Source organism: Thermobia domestica, chromosome 12 (assembly GCF_964235325.1).
Source record: "Thermobia domestica chromosome 12, izTheDome1.hap1.1, whole genome shotgun sequence".
Classification (NCBI taxonomy): Eukaryota; Metazoa; Arthropoda; class Insecta; order Zygentoma; family Lepismatidae; genus Thermobia; species Thermobia domestica.
Genome location: NC_137465.1, coordinates 201,772,010 through 201,788,077, shown reverse-complemented (window position 1 = coordinate 201,788,077; position 16,068 = coordinate 201,772,010). Strand labels below are relative to the sequence as shown.

The following is a 16,068-nucleotide window of genomic DNA, read 5'->3' as shown; positions in this document are numbered from 1 at the left end:
AGATAAGGATTTTTCACACAAAGATTGGTTTAATTGCTTTAATAATTTTACTGATTATTATTATTATTATTATTATTATTATTATTATTATTATTATTTATTTTTTTTTTTTTTTTACTTGGGTGGATTCCCATGGATGTTGGAACAAATTGAAGCTTCTTACCAAATAGAAGTTGGATACAATAGGCTTCGTTAGGTAGAACTCCCAGCCATGGGTTCCGTTGAAGATCTGTGTGTTGACTGCGCCTGGATGCAGAGCGTTCACTGTTACACCTGCACAGAGGATAACTCTCATTAGAATCTTAACATTATTCAATTTCTTTCACAACATTGTTAAGTGTGGATATAATAATCAAGAAGAAAGTTTCATTTTAATCCATGTATCACCATCTATTCTTCATATATGGAAAGGAAAACTGTATACCAACTTAATTCCGGAAATTGCTTTCCACGTTATGATGAGGTATACAATCAAGCGTAGAGGGAGTTACCAAATTTGGACTTGTGCTTCTGGCTTGAAATAGAATTCTTACATTGACATTTCATAGCCTTAGAGGAAGGCTTGCAGTTTAGTTACATCAAGTAACTATCAAAGCCAGACAGATTGCGTCGTAATGTAGACCAGGAACGGATCCAGGATGCATTTCTGGGAGGGGGCGGTGGGTTGTAATACTGCTACTTGGAGCTACTTTTAAGAGCTCCAAACTCTGGGATGGGTTTTATTTATATATAAAATAAAGTTCTCTCTTCTGGGGGGGGGGGGCGAACGCCTCGATCGCCCCCTTGGATCCGCCCCTGATATAGACAGATATATACTATCCTAGAAACATAAGAAAACCCATTCATGGCTTTGGATTAATTGTTTTAACAAAAGAGACACTGACCAAAGCTTAAAACTTTATTTTAAATTATAATTTGTAACTGCTTCGGATATCTAGCATATCCTTCTTCAGACACGATCGAAATTAATGAAAATACAGACATATATATAAATGTTTTTATAACAGTTACAAATTATACTTTAAAATAAAGTTTTAAGCTTTGGTCAGTGTCTCTTTTGTTAAAAGAAAACCTAGTAATATGTTCAGTTAGTCAGTCCTTTTTTTCTATTTCTAAAGCGCGCCCTGATGTCGGTCATTTCCGTTCATTTTTATATATCTCCTCCCTTCCTCTCCCTAAGTTAAGGGGATGAATTTGGATTTAAATAGCACCGGAAGTGTCACTATTTACCTCAGCGACCCCGAAAACTATGGATTCGTCACTAATATCAGTTAATTTTCGATATTAGTATTATCACCCCTATTATTTTTATGTATCATCCCCTACCCGAAGTTGGGAGCTGAATTTGATTTAAACTTTAAATGCACAACTCTTTATCTCATCTCCGAAAATTATAGATTCAACACTAATATGTTATTTTGATAACTTTTTATACAGGGTGTCCCAAAAGTAATGGTAAAAAATGAAACCACAGAACAAAACAAGAAGAAAGTGTACATCACCTATAGTTCCTGGAACCAAACCGAGAAAAAAGTTTATATGAAATATAGTCCGGAAGTGGACAGGGGCGCTGCTAGACAGCGTCGAATGTGGGAGGAAAGGAACTTCACACCTGCCCGCGAAATTATGATAGGAGCTAGGAAAGGAGTTCATGAATAAATAAAGCTCATCTTGACTTGACATGTTAAACGCATGTTACATCACTACAGAGTTGGCATGGGTCAATGAAAACTTGACCCACGACCCACTGACCCACCACCCACCGTGACCCACCATGACCCACCACCCACGGTGACCCACTGTGACCCACCACCCACCGTGACCTACCACCCACGGTGACCCACTCTGACCCACCACCTACCACTCTCATCCACTTTGACCTACTCTGATTCACCAAAATCCATCTTCATCAACTCTGAACACGATCCACGGACTCTTCTGAACTGGCCTCATATAATAAACATAACCTTCAGCAATTATTATAGCACAAAGCAATGGATATATGAAGCCAAGCACTGTATTTTTTGTTTCTGATTTTTTTTTCTTAAATAACATCGATCGTTTTCGTCATTTTTACTAACCAACTCACTACCAATTTTCCATATATAGAAAGTGCCCTCCCCCCATAAAGGAGAATTTTAAAAAATGCTAGGACACATTCTGTTTATTTTCAATAAAGAGTTAATACACTGAATTTCAGCTCCGTAAGTTTAACGGCTTGCGAGATACTCATTTTTTTTTTCAAAAATTCGGATCCTCACTACCTCCTCAGGATATTATGCATTATAATAAAAGCAATATAACAACCCAATTTGGATTAATATACCAAAAGTAATTTCATTTGACTTTGCAATTTGACCGTGATGATCAGGCACACATAGTTACTTTCAATTTTTTTTATAATAATTTATTTATTACAGCGATTCAAAAATGTATTTTTTCCATAAAAACTCACAGGTCTCGAAAGCCAAGTTGTAGTGTAAGTCCTATTATTACTATTAAAAATATCAATATCCAAAAGTGCCTGAAGTTCTTATCTCACTTGGTTAGATATACTCACCTCAGGAAAGTAGACAGAAACAAGTGGAAAAGGAAGGGAAATTAAGGTGTTGAAAGTAAAACTGAGACAAATTTAAAGTCTTCAGAAGATACTGTCTGCAATGCAGTGAGCAGAGAGGGTCGGTAGATCATACTGAGTCGGTGGGTCGCAGTGGGTCACGGTGGGTGCTGGGTCGCAGTGGGTCACATGGTGTTGACCCACGACCCACTGACCCACTCAGAAAGCTTGACCCACTTGACCCACTGACCCACCGACCCACTGACCCACTCCATCTCTGATCACTGAACCAGAGATTCTCCAGACATCATTTACGGATTCGCCGAATGTCTGTAAGGCATGGGTATTGAAACGGTGCAGCAAAGATGGAAACCATACAGAAAAATGTTGTTATCCGTGGCAAGATTCCAAGCACCTGTAAAATGGGAGTCGAAGCAAAGGCCACTTAGCATGGTTACATAATATCAGGGGGCAGTGGAAAATGATATACCAGATAGAAACTTACAGATAAAGGGTAGAAATAAAAACAAATATAGCTTATCGTGTAATGTAATGAAATAACAGACAGAATCCAGTAACGACGTACTTTATTTGTAACGTAGTATCTTATGCAGAGTAGCACTACAAACTACTATTTCAATACGTGCTAACAATAAACGTATCTACAAAAGATGTTCAAAGTGCTGTTCTCCCATGTCTATGCAACGTGCTAATCGTGAGTTTCGAATCCATTCCATCACCCCTAGTATGTTCCATAACTGTTCATACGCATCTTCAATGCGGTTTTTTAAATCGGCAAGTTCCTTTCTCTAAATGTGAAGTTCCTTTTGAAGCTCCATATTCGAAGCTGTCTATCTCCGCTCCTGTCCACTTCCGGACTATAGGTCATATGAACTTTTTTTCTTGTTTTGGTGCCAGGAATCTATGGTTTCATTTTTTACCATTACTTTTGGGACACCCTGTATATCTCCATCTCCCCCAAGTTGCGGGGATGAATTTGGATTTAAACAACGTCGGAAGTGTCACTGATCATCTCACCAACCCCGAAAACTATAGATTCGTCACTTATATCAGAAAATTTCGATCATTTTTATGTATCACCCCTCCCGCTCCCCTCCACAAAACAACGAGGGTTGAATTTGGATTCAAACTTTAAATGCACAAATCCTTATCTCCGAAAACTATGGGTTCGACACTAATATCGGTCATTTTTGATCATTTTAAATATCTCTTTCCCTCCCCCATCTCCTAAGTTTCACTCAACGACAAATGATAAAAGACATCCTAGACCTGAAAATCATCTACGTTGAAAATTTAATCGAGATCGGTCGGGTGGCTCAAGAACTACGAAGTCACAAAGAATCATTTTCAATTTTATATAATAGATTTAAAACAGTATTAAACAGGGGCGGATCCAGGGGGCAATTGCCCTCCCCCCCCAGAAGGGAAAACTTTTTTCTTTTATGTATAAATAAAACCCATCCCCGAGTTTGACACTCTTAAAAGTAGCTCAAAGTATCAGTATTACAACCCACCTCCCCCCCCAGAAATCCGCCCTGGATCCGCCCCTGGTATTAAAATGTTTGTTTTTCAAGAGGTGATGTTAAGATGAGCGTTTCTTTTATCTCATGGATTTTTACTTTAATCTGAAGTTAGTGTCTGATACCGTCTGACAGGTTTCCATGCTGTTGAAAAGACTACACGATAGGAGTTATGATTGGATATTGTTACGGCCATAAATAAATAAATAAAAAAAAAACTAGTGGATTTACACTGCATGTACGGTTTGGCAGATAACAGCTGTGGAAGTGTCATTTTTAAGATGGATCTCGCAGAGATAGGAATACAAAGTAGAAACTGGATCCAATTGGCTAAGGATACAAGTCAGTGGAGAGATTTTGTGAACGCGGCATTAAACCTCCGGGTTCCATAGGCCATAGAGTGAGTGAGCTAGTTAATTTGAATAATTTCCTATCTAAGTGGTATTTTGGACCGGTGCAAAATAACCCCGAGTAGAGGCTGAAACCGCCTTCTTCCAGATTTACTTTTTTTTTATGACGAAAACGTTTCACATTTCAATTTCAACTATTGCATCCAAGTCCCATTATACACAGCAGTATGCTACGAATATTACTTAACTTTGATGGAAAATCTTGTACGTGATATCTTTCAAATTTTGGCGGCCTTTACAGTGACTGCTTTCCATACCTCTACAACGAACCCTTCCGATAATTAGAACTCTTGTTAACCGCCAAGATTATAGCCAAAGTACAGTTATATGATGGTGTTGAAACTTCCTCTTTACTGTTCATGGTTTTGCCGACAGAGGACTGTGAAACTCTTTTCATCTTTTATGCAAGTAAACCCGTCTTACGGCATATATTCTCTCATGGCTTACGTGAACGTACATGCTGAGGTTGCGTCCGTAGTGAGAAGACACGTTAATGAAGGTAAGTAAGCGCATAAGATTTGTTTCAGCATTTGATAATACGGCTGATTCTCCGTGTCTGTAGAAGCACTTCAACTGGAGCGGGTTTTTAAAGTTAACCCTTCATTTTCAATCTTTCTTTTCGCTGTACAATTTACTGTTCACGACAATAATACTGTCTGGAAAACTTCACGCAGTGAATCAACTCAGCTGTAACCTAACAGTAAAGTAATTGTAAGTGCTGAAATACCTAAGCTCCATCACGGAATCGATATTTGAAAAAAAAATCGTGGAGAGCGCCACATTAGCGGGAAGTAGAAGCGAAGGTTCGAAATTTGAATTGAGAGTTTTTAAATATTTGACCTTTGGTTTGATCTTGACGCCAGAAATCGGGGCCAGCATTTCTCGTATGATAGATTAAAAAAAAAAATTAGCAAGTCCAGTTTAACTGATAATTTTAGTGATTTTCGTAACACTGAAGTAGGTTTCAGTAGTAATGGCGTTACTATAGGACACTTTTTGCCCCTGGGTCCCTGCCTCAGGACCCATGGTTCCTGGCCGGGGTCAACGACCTAGGGGTACATAGGACCACCCCCTCTAAATTTTGGCAGGGGTACCATGGCCCACCCCCTAAATTTTGGCAGGGGTACATAGGACCACCCCCTTAAATTTTGGAAATTGCCAAATCTAAAAATTTGGTATGGTAGCCTAGGACTATAGTATGTACCTCTATCCGTATTGGGTGTCTATGTCGTTCCCTTTCATGAGTAAAAAATTGCCAAAAATTCAAATTTCGGGGGTTTTTGACCTAATTTATCCCCTTTGATGAGGTATTATTACCCTATATAGTTATATGGACGTATACAGGGGTCCATTACTTTTCATAACATATGGGTATATTAATGCACCCCTTGAAAAATTTGGGAAGGGTACCTTGGCCCACCCCTTCAATTTTGGAAATTGCCCAATTTCAACATTAGGTATTATAGTATAGGACCCTAATATGTATTATGATAAATTTGGGTGGTCCACCTCATTCCCTTTTAGGGGTACATAGGACCACCCCCCTTAAATTTTGGAAATTGCCAAATCTAAAAATTTGGTGTGGTAGCCTAGGACCATAGTATGTACCTCTATCCGTATTGGGTGTCTATGTCGTTCCCTTTCATGAGTAAAAAATTGCCAAAAATTCAAATTTCGGGGTTTTTTGACCTAATTTATCCCCTTGGATGAGGTGTTATTACCCTATATCGTTATATGGGCGTATACAGGGGTCGATTACCTTTCATAAGACATGGGTATATTAATGCACCCCTTTAAATTTTTGGGAGGGGTACCTTGGCCCACCCCTTCAATTTTGGAAATTGCCCAATTTCAACATTAGGTATTATAGTATAGGACCCTAATATGTATCATGATAAATTTGGGCGGTCCACCTCGTTTCCTTCCAGGGGCACAAAATTGCCAAAATATAAACGTAAGCAATACGTTATACCACGTGTTTGATTTTTGGTCGATTTTATCCCCTTTGATGAGATGTTATTACCTTATATGGTTATATGGTCATGTATAGGGGTCCATTACCTTTCATAAGATATCGGTATATTTGTACACTCCTTTAAAAATTTGGGAGGGGTACTTTGGCGCACCCCTTAAATTTTGGAAATTGTCCAATTTAAACATTTGGTATTATAGTACCGGACCTTAACATGTATTATGATAAATTTGGGTGTTCCACCTCGTTCCCTTTTAGGGGTACAAAATTGTCAAAATATAAACGTAAGCAATACGTTGTACCACGTGTTTGGTCTTTTGGCCCAATTTATCCTCTTGGATGAGGTCCTATTACCTTATATGGTTATATGGTTATGTATAGGGGTCTATTCCCTATCATAAGACATAGGTACATTTGTGCACTCTTTAAATTTTTTTGGGAGGGGTACTTTGGCCCACCCCTTAAATTTTGGAAATTGCCCAATTTAAACATTTGGTATTATAGTACCGGACCCTAACATGTATTATGATAAATTTGGGTGGTCCACCTCGTTCCCTTTTAGGGGTACAAAATTGTCAAAATATAAACGTAAGCAACACGTTGTACCACGTGTTTGGTCTTTTGGCCCAATTTATCCTCTTGGATGAGGTTCTATTACCTTATATGGTTATATGGTTATGTATAGGGGTCTATTCCCTATCATAAGACATAGGTACATTTGTGCACTCCTTTAAAAATTTGGGAGGGGGTACTTTGGCCCACCCTTAAATTTTAGAAATTGCTCATTTTATATATTTGGTATTATAGTACTGGACCCTAACATGTATTATGATAAATTTGGGTGGTCCACCTCGTTCCCTTTTAGGGGTACAAAATTGCCAAAATATAAACGTAAGCAATACGTTGTACCACGTGTTTGGTTTTGACCTAAGTTATCCCCTTGGATGAGGTCCTATTACCTTATATGGTTATATGGTCATGTATAGGGGTTTATTCCCTATCATAAGACATAGGTACATTTGTGCACCCCGGGAGGGGTACCTTGGCCCACCCCTTAAATTTTAGAAATTGCTCATTTTATATATTTGGTATTATAGTACTGGACCCTAACATGTATTATGATAAATTTGGGTGGTTCACCTCGTTCCTTTTAGGGCTACGAAATTGCCAAATTTTAGTACAACCACGTGTTTGTTTTTGGCTCAATTTATCCCATTGAATGAGGTCCTATTACCTTATATGATTATATGGTTATGTATATTGGCCCATCCCCTATTATAAGACATGGGTATATTGATGCACGCTTTAAAAAATTTGGGAGGGGTATCTTGACTCATCCACTCAGTTTTAGAAATTGTTTAATATAAGCATTTGATATCTTCGTACAGGTCTTCAATATGTACCACTATAAATTTGGATGGTCCACATCGTTCCCTTTCATGGATAAAGAACTACCAAAAATCAAATTTCGGAGGTTATTGACTCCTATTTAATACGTTATATGGTTTATTATCTCTATATGTTTATGTTCTCTTTTAAATTTGGGAATTATAAAATAACATAATTTGGTAAACGTTTTCTAGGACCCATTGGTGTTCCTCTTATGGCCAAATATTCAAAATTTAAAGGTTATTAACCGGCTTTATTATTAAATGAGTACAGTATTTATTACTTTTTCATAAGACACAGGTGTATTTGTGTACCAATCTTAAATTTTGGGAGGGGTACATTTCTTATTGTCATATCAATAATTGGTAATTGTTTTTGGGTAAATCATTGTGAAATATGAGTATGATCACGTGATCAGTTATTGACCTATGATGGGATTAGGAGTCCAGGACATTGGTACATTTAAACTTTGTAGGATAATTTGAGAATGCGTCATTGGTATTGATTATTACAGCCAAATATAAACGTAAGCAATACGATGTACCACGTGATTGACCTTGATGAGGTAGTGTACAGGGATACATAGCTAACCTTATTGAATCTTATGACTCATAGTCTTAAGGGAATACATGCTACAACACTGGTAAAGTTATTGTTGATGCAATTTGATTGGTTGATCACTATCTTTCGTGCAATCTGATTGGCTGATCACTATCTTTCGTGCAATTTGATTGGTTGCTGAGTTTCAAATCTTTGCTGCATTCAGTTTTAAGTTTTGTTTAACACTTATTTGAAAATTTTTTGTTTGAAAGTTTTTGTTTGAAAACTCTTGTTTCAAATTTCTTTTTGAATTTTTTTGTTTCAGAATTTTGTTTGAAATTTGTTTCAAAATTTTGTTTGAAATTTTTTTGTTTGAAATTTTTTGTTGCAAAATTTTGTTTGAAAATTTTTTGTTTAAAAATTTTTGTTTGAACAGTTTTGTTTGGAAAATTTTGTTTCAAATTTTTTTTGTTTGAAAATTTTTTGTTTGAAATTTTTGTTTGACATTTTTAAAAGTTTGTGCACTCATTAGTAAAGAACCGCAACTGTTTAGAACTAAAACGTCTGGCAACATTGTGGTGCAATAGTACACGTCAGAATATGATAATGCAACGTCATCAGTTTTGCATCATATATAAGTATCGTTCGAGTTAGTATTCATGATAACATCATCATGGCTACTTGTCTGCAGTTTCTAAACACACGTGATGTGATGAAATCATTTACCAAGATTACTGATTTACAACAGAATGTACCTTATAGAATCTTAGCTAGCCAAACGATCCCTACAAAGTTTGGATTAAGAATCGTAGTGAAGCTTGAAAATGATAAGAATATAATTTTACCAGCAAGATATTTTCCCATGGAAGCATCAAAACAAGAAGAACTGCTGCGTTTCTTAAATACTGGATCTGTATCTTTATGTTACAAAGGATTCTTGCGTCGAAGTCATCAATTTGAATTTAGTACACAGCCAGATTCGTCAGCAATTGTGATGAAATCATGAATTCAAACGTCAGCACATCAGACATAGTTGTATGAATTTGGTTGGTCAGCATGACGTCAGCAACTGTGATGAAACCATGAATTCAAACGTCAGCACATTCCTTTCCAATGACGTCAGCCGTAGCTCTATAAATCAACCAATACACTGTCATTTCACGAAATCATTTGAGCAAGTGCTTTTCAGGAGGAAAGATGTGTACTTCTAACGATAAAGAGTTCATCTTCCCAAGCTATTATCCAATAAATATATTTCAAACAAAACATGTGATGATTGGTATCAGTGCTAGAACATTTGAACCAGTGATTCGATTGGGCAAAGCAGAACAATTTGGTGTACAACTGACCTGTGAAGAATGGCAAATATTATGTTCACGAATCGACCAAATGAACGATTATTTTCATGATGAGCTAAATGTGACCATAGTCAAATCATTAGGCTCAAATCATGAAGTGGTGCTGCGTACAGTCCTCCAAGAGAAGATGGTGCTGTTACGTAAAAAGAGTACATTCCATGTCCATCGCAACATGGTGTATCTAACGCAAACAGAATGGAACAAATTCATCAGCGTATTTCAGTGTGTGAAACATGCAGTGGAAGTGTGTAACAAAACAAGTATATTCCTGAAAAAGTACTATTTTGAAAAATGTGTTATGCATATTGTACAACATGTATCTAGATATTGTGATGGTTGTCAACATCGTTCGTGGGTGCATACCTGTATTGATAAACAGTTTATTTGTGATCAAATGGACATTGAGTTTCCACCAATTGATATCGCAATAGACCTTAAAAGACTTCAATTGGAATTAAAATTATATGCTAAAGACAAACTAGTGCAAGAAGTTCAAAATACATTGTATCGACAATATCCAGAACCACTATCTGGTATGGATGTATGTGGAGTGTAATAAAATGATCCATTTCAATGAATTGTGTTTTTTTCATTTCAAGTACAACCCTATGTTCTGACGTGTACTATTGCACCACAATGTTGCCAGAGGTTTTAGTTCTAACAGTTCCGGTTCTTTACTAATGAGTGCACAAACTTTTAAAAATGTCAAACCAAAGTTTCAAACAAAAAATTTCAAACAAAACTTTCGAAACAAAAAAATTTAAACAAAAAAATTTGGAAACGAAAAATTTCGAAACAAATTTTCAAAGAAAAAAATTCAAACCAAATTTTCTTCTAAGCAGTTCCGGTTCTTCACTAATGAGTGCATAAACTTAAAAATTTGAAACAAAAATTTCGAAACAAAAATGTTCAAACAAAAAATTTTAAACAGAAAAAAATTCGAACAAAAGTTTGAAACAAATTTCAAACAAAATTCTGAAACAAAAAAATTTCAATCAAAATTTTGAAACAAAAAATTTCAAAACAAAAAATTTTTAAACAAAAAAAAATTTGAAACAAAAATTTTTTTAAACAAAACTAGAAACAAAATTTTCAAACTAAAAATTTCAAACGAAAAAATTTCAAACCAAAGTTTCAAACAAAAAATTTCGAAACAAAAAATTTTCAAACAACAAAACTTAAAACTGAATACAGCAAAGATTTGAAAATCAGCAACCAATCAAATTGCACGAAAGATAGTGATCAACCAATCAGATTGCACGAAAGATAGTGGTCAACCAATGAAATTGCATTAACAATAACTTTGCCAGTGTTGTAGCATGTATTCCCTTAAGACTATGAGTCATAAGATTCAATAAGGATAGCTATGTATCCCTGTACACTACCTCATCAAGGTCAATCACGTGGTACATCGTATTGCTTACGTTTATATTTGGCGGGGAATAATCAATACCTATGACGCATTCTCAAATTATCCTACAAAGTTTAAATGTACCAATGTCCTGGACTCCTAATCCCATCATAGGTCAATAACTGATCACGTGATCATACTCATATTTCACAATGATTTACCCAAAGAACAATTACCAATTATTGATATGACAATAAGAAATGTACCCCTCCCAAAATTTAAGATTGGTACACAAATACACCTGTGTCTTATGAAAAAGTAATAAATCCTGTACTCATTTAATAATAAAGCCGGTTAATAACCTTTAAATTTTGAATATTTGGCCATAAGAGGAACACCAATGGGTCCTAGAAAACGTTTACCAAATTATGTTATTTTATAATTCCCAAATTTAAAAGAGAACATAAACATATAGAGATAATAAACCATATAACGTATTAAATAGGAGTCAATAACCTCCGAAATTTGATTTTTGGTAGTTCTTTATCCATGAAAGGGAACGATGTGGACCATCCAAATTTATAGTGGTACATATTGAAGACCTGTACGAAGATATCAAATGCTTATATTAAACAATTTCTAAAACTGAGTGGATGAGTCAAGATACCCCTCCCAAATTTTTTAAAGCGTGCATCAATATACCCATGTCTTATAATAGGGGATGGGCCAATATACATAACCATATAATCATATAAGGTAATAGGACCTCATCCAATGGGATAAATTGAGCCAAAAACAAACACGTGGTTGTACTAAAATTTGGCAATTTCGTAGCCCTAAAAGGAACGAGGTGAACCACCCAAATTTATCATAATACATGTTAGGGTCCAGTACTATAATACCAAATATATAAAATGAGCAATTTCTAAAATTTAAGGGGTGGGCCAAGGTACCCCTCCCGGGGTGCACAAATGTACCTATGTCTTATGATAGGGAATAAACCCCTATACATGACCATATAACCATATAAGGTAATAGGACCTCATCCAAGGGGATAACTTAGGTCAAAACCAAACACGTGGTACAACGTATTGCTTACGTTTATATTTTGGCAATTTTGTACCCCTAAAAGGGAACGAGGTGGAACACCAAAATTTATCATGATAAATGTTAAGGTCCGGTACTATAATACCAAATGTTTAAATTGGGCAATTTCCAAAATTTAAGGGGTGGGCCAAAGTACCCCTCCCAAATTTTTAAAGGAGTGTACAAATATACCGATATCTTATGAAAGGTAATGGACCCCTATACATGACCATATAACCATATAAGGTAATAACATCTCATCAAAGGGGATAAAATCGACCAAAAATCAAACACGTGGTATAACGTATTGCTTACGTTTATATTTTGGCAATTTTGTGCCCCTGGAAGGAAACGAGGTGGACCGCCCAAATTTATCATGATACATATTAGGGTCCTGTACTATAATACCCAATGTTTAAATTGGTCAATTTCCAAAATTTAAGGGGTGGGCCAAGGTACCCCTCCCAAATTTTTCAAGGGGTGCATTAATATACCCATATGTTATGAAAAGTAATGGACCCCTGTATACGTCCATATAACTATATAGGGTAATAATACCTCATCAAAGGGGATAAATTAGGTCAAAAAACCCCGAAATTTAAATTTTTGGCAATTTTTTACCCATAAAAGGGAACGACATAGACACCCAATACTGATAGAGGTACATACTATGGTCCTAGGAGGCTACCACACCAAATTTTTAGATTTGGCAATTTCCAAAATTTAAGGGGGGTGGTCCTATGTACCCCTAAAAGGGAATGAGGTGGACCACCCAAATTTATCATAATACATATTAGGGTCCTATACTATAATACCTAATGTTGAAATTGGGCAATTTCCAAAATTGAAGGGGTGGGCCAAGGTACCCCTCCCAAAAATTTAAAGGGGTGCATTAATATACCCATGTCTTATGAAAGGTAATCGACCCCTGTATACGCCCATATAACGATATAGGGTAATAACACCTCATCCAAGGGGATAAATTAGGTCAAAAACCCCCGAAATTTGAATTTTTGGCAATTTTTTACTCATGAAAGGGAACAACATAGACACCCAATACGGATAGAGGTACATACTATGGTCCTAGGCTACCATACCAAATTTTTAGATTTGGCAATTTCCAAAATTTAAGGGGGTGGTCCTATGTACCCCTGCCAAAATTTAGGGGGTGGGCCATGGTACCCCTGCCAAAATTTAGAGGGGGTGGTCCTATGTACCCCTAGGTCATTGACCCCGGCCAGGAACCATGGGTCCTGAGGCAGGGACCCAGGGGCCAAAAAGTTAGGCCAAGTCATGCGATTACTACTGTTTCTTTTGCAAGGATGTGAATAACGCGAAGTGGAAGATTTCAACATGAGTGGAAAAATTACATATGCTTGTGATCATGGCCATCATTCGGGCCGAATTATTAAGCAAATAAACCTTAGAGAGCTACGGGGACAAGAGTAAGCACAACATTTAAACACGTTCAGAAAGGTTAGGTGTGGTGTTTGCATGTCAAACAATATATACATAGTTATTGTCAGTAGATTTATTGAATTAATAAATTCCTTACTTATTACAGATGCCAGATCATATTTGTTTGTGTTGGGGGGAGGGGGTAAGGCATTATTGTCTCATTTTGAATTATTGCACCTTTAGACTACGTCCTGTTGGCCTAATTTTATCCCCCCCCTCAATATAAATTATCTAATTCGCACACTGCCAAAAACCATTGATCTTATTGATCTTCTGTGGCTAATGTAAAGCCCCTTAATCTCATTTTAAAAGCTTTGAGATTTCACGAAACGTAGGAGGCAAGAAAAACAGAATAAAAAATCGGATCACTCTTTAGAACTCGTACCCTATGGACTTAAATGAAACGGAGAAGCCAATATTTCCGGACCAGGGTAATGTACATCTAAGGCACTAAAATTATGTCGAGCATTTCTAGGACATCAATGGAGTATACAAGGAAGCTTTGATGGGAATGCAGCATTTTCCAAAATCTTTCGAAAATCAAAACTTAAATTGAAAAGAGTCAATAGAAAGCAGAAAGAGGCTTAATCGGAAAGATCGTGTCTTAACCATAAACAGATGAGAGAAACTTTCCTAACACTTTCTCGAGTCAGTTCAAAGTGTAGTTCCAAAATTAATTAAAGAATTAAAGAATTGACACCAAATTCGGACGATTTCATTTTAGCCTACGATGAAGTATTTTGAACTATAGTACGAAGAAAGAAATGAAGTCAATCTAAAGAAAACCTGTAAATGTTCTCGCTGCATAAGATGAATGCAATGAACACATTTTCTGAAACATAAGAATACTAGTTAAAATACTTGCTGTATTTCCTGTGAATGCAGCTTCAGTTGAACGAAGCATTTCAAAACTAAAATTAATTAAAACATGTTTGGCAACAGAACAAGTGAAAATAAATGGATTTGCTTCACTCTTAATTCATAGACAATTTGACTTTATATATCACTAACATCAAGTCACCGACCATTTTGCAGGATCTGGGAACACAAGACGTTCCCCTCTACCACCGACAGTCCGGCGCTGCAATCGTCGCCCAATCCAGTCATCTGCAACGGGTTATAAACAATGCTGGTGGCTGCATTGAAGGACTGTAAACCTTTGACACACGTATTTTGTATCAGTTTCAAATAAATAGTTGCTGCTATTAAAGTTCCAACCCTCGTATATATATATATATATATATATATATATATATATATATATATATATATATATATATATATATATAACCACAAATAACATGAAGATAACTGAACTGCTATAATATTCAACACTCTTCGAACCATATCGCATTCTACGATGAAGTAGATTTTGCAATTCTCGTACAGCGATCGACAGCGTGTGAATGGAAACGATTGACGGATGATTCACGACAGTTCTACCATTCTACGGTCAAACACGAAGACTAATGGTATAGAGTCAACTTGGAAATTTGGTTTTATATAAGCTCATCAATGCTGCGAAATACGTACATTCAAGTATTGCAAAGTGGTTTGTTATCCTTTGAAACAGGCAGACTTACGCAGGCCGCTACTCAATTTATGGATGACGTGACATCATGTCATAAGGCAAAGCTGATTACCCGCTTGGATTGGCGAAATAGGGTTAAAACTCTGCCATGACCTAAACAATCCTTGGACAGAAAATGTTTGGCATCTCATATAACAAAAAATCCGCAAACGTCTACACAGACTCGGGAACAAACGACAGTTTGTTAAAACACTCTGTGATGAATGATACCATCTGTCACAGGCTGTTGTTGATGATTCTTTCAATATCTCGAAGTTCTTGCAAAGGGGGTTCCACAAAGGGCCGTGCCGTGGAAAATCAGCGCCCGGGGCGAAAGTATACGACGGCGCCCCATACAAATATATTCCAAGCAATTTTTCCTATTTTATCCTTTTTTCTATCGAATTTTTCACCCCCTTACTTCGGCGTCCGTCCCCCCCCCCCCCACGGCGCGGCCATGGTTCAACCAATTACTACACCAGCATCAACAGCCTTTCCTTCTGTGTACTGGTACTTAGCAATGGTCAGAGGTTTATTTGTGTATTGACTTATGTCAGGAGAGTATGTATGTATATGCACAACAGAGTTACTTGCTCCTCTGTATAAATATTCTTTAAACCACTTGTATAAATAGCAATTGCTTACATTTTTACCTACTTATGTTAAAAAAAAAAAAAGTAATTCAAATTATTTAGAAAATAATAATTAGTGTAATATTTACTCATTTAAGGACGCCATTTCAATGTATTTGCATACAAACAATTTCGGTCAGTCACAACCTTCAAAAGAATTCTCTATGCCAGTAATGAGATCTAACAAATCTTTTGCTTTTAAAA

The 16,068-nt window shown here is 36.4% G+C and overlaps 1 protein-coding gene across 3 annotated transcripts in view; it reads right to left on the bottom strand.

Moving 5' to 3' along the window:
- The window catches only part of LOC145666934 (retinol dehydrogenase 11-like), a 149,087-nt gene that overhangs the window by 4,837 nt on the left and 128,182 nt on the right, over positions 1-16,068 (bottom strand). For all 3 annotated transcript variants that reach the window (XM_081734539.1, XM_081734540.1, XM_081734541.1), the window contains exon 6: positions 164-273. In XM_081734539.1, the coding sequence (XP_081590665.1) occupies positions 164-273 (110 nt within the window). The remainder of the gene's footprint in view (positions 1-163; positions 274-16,068) is intronic.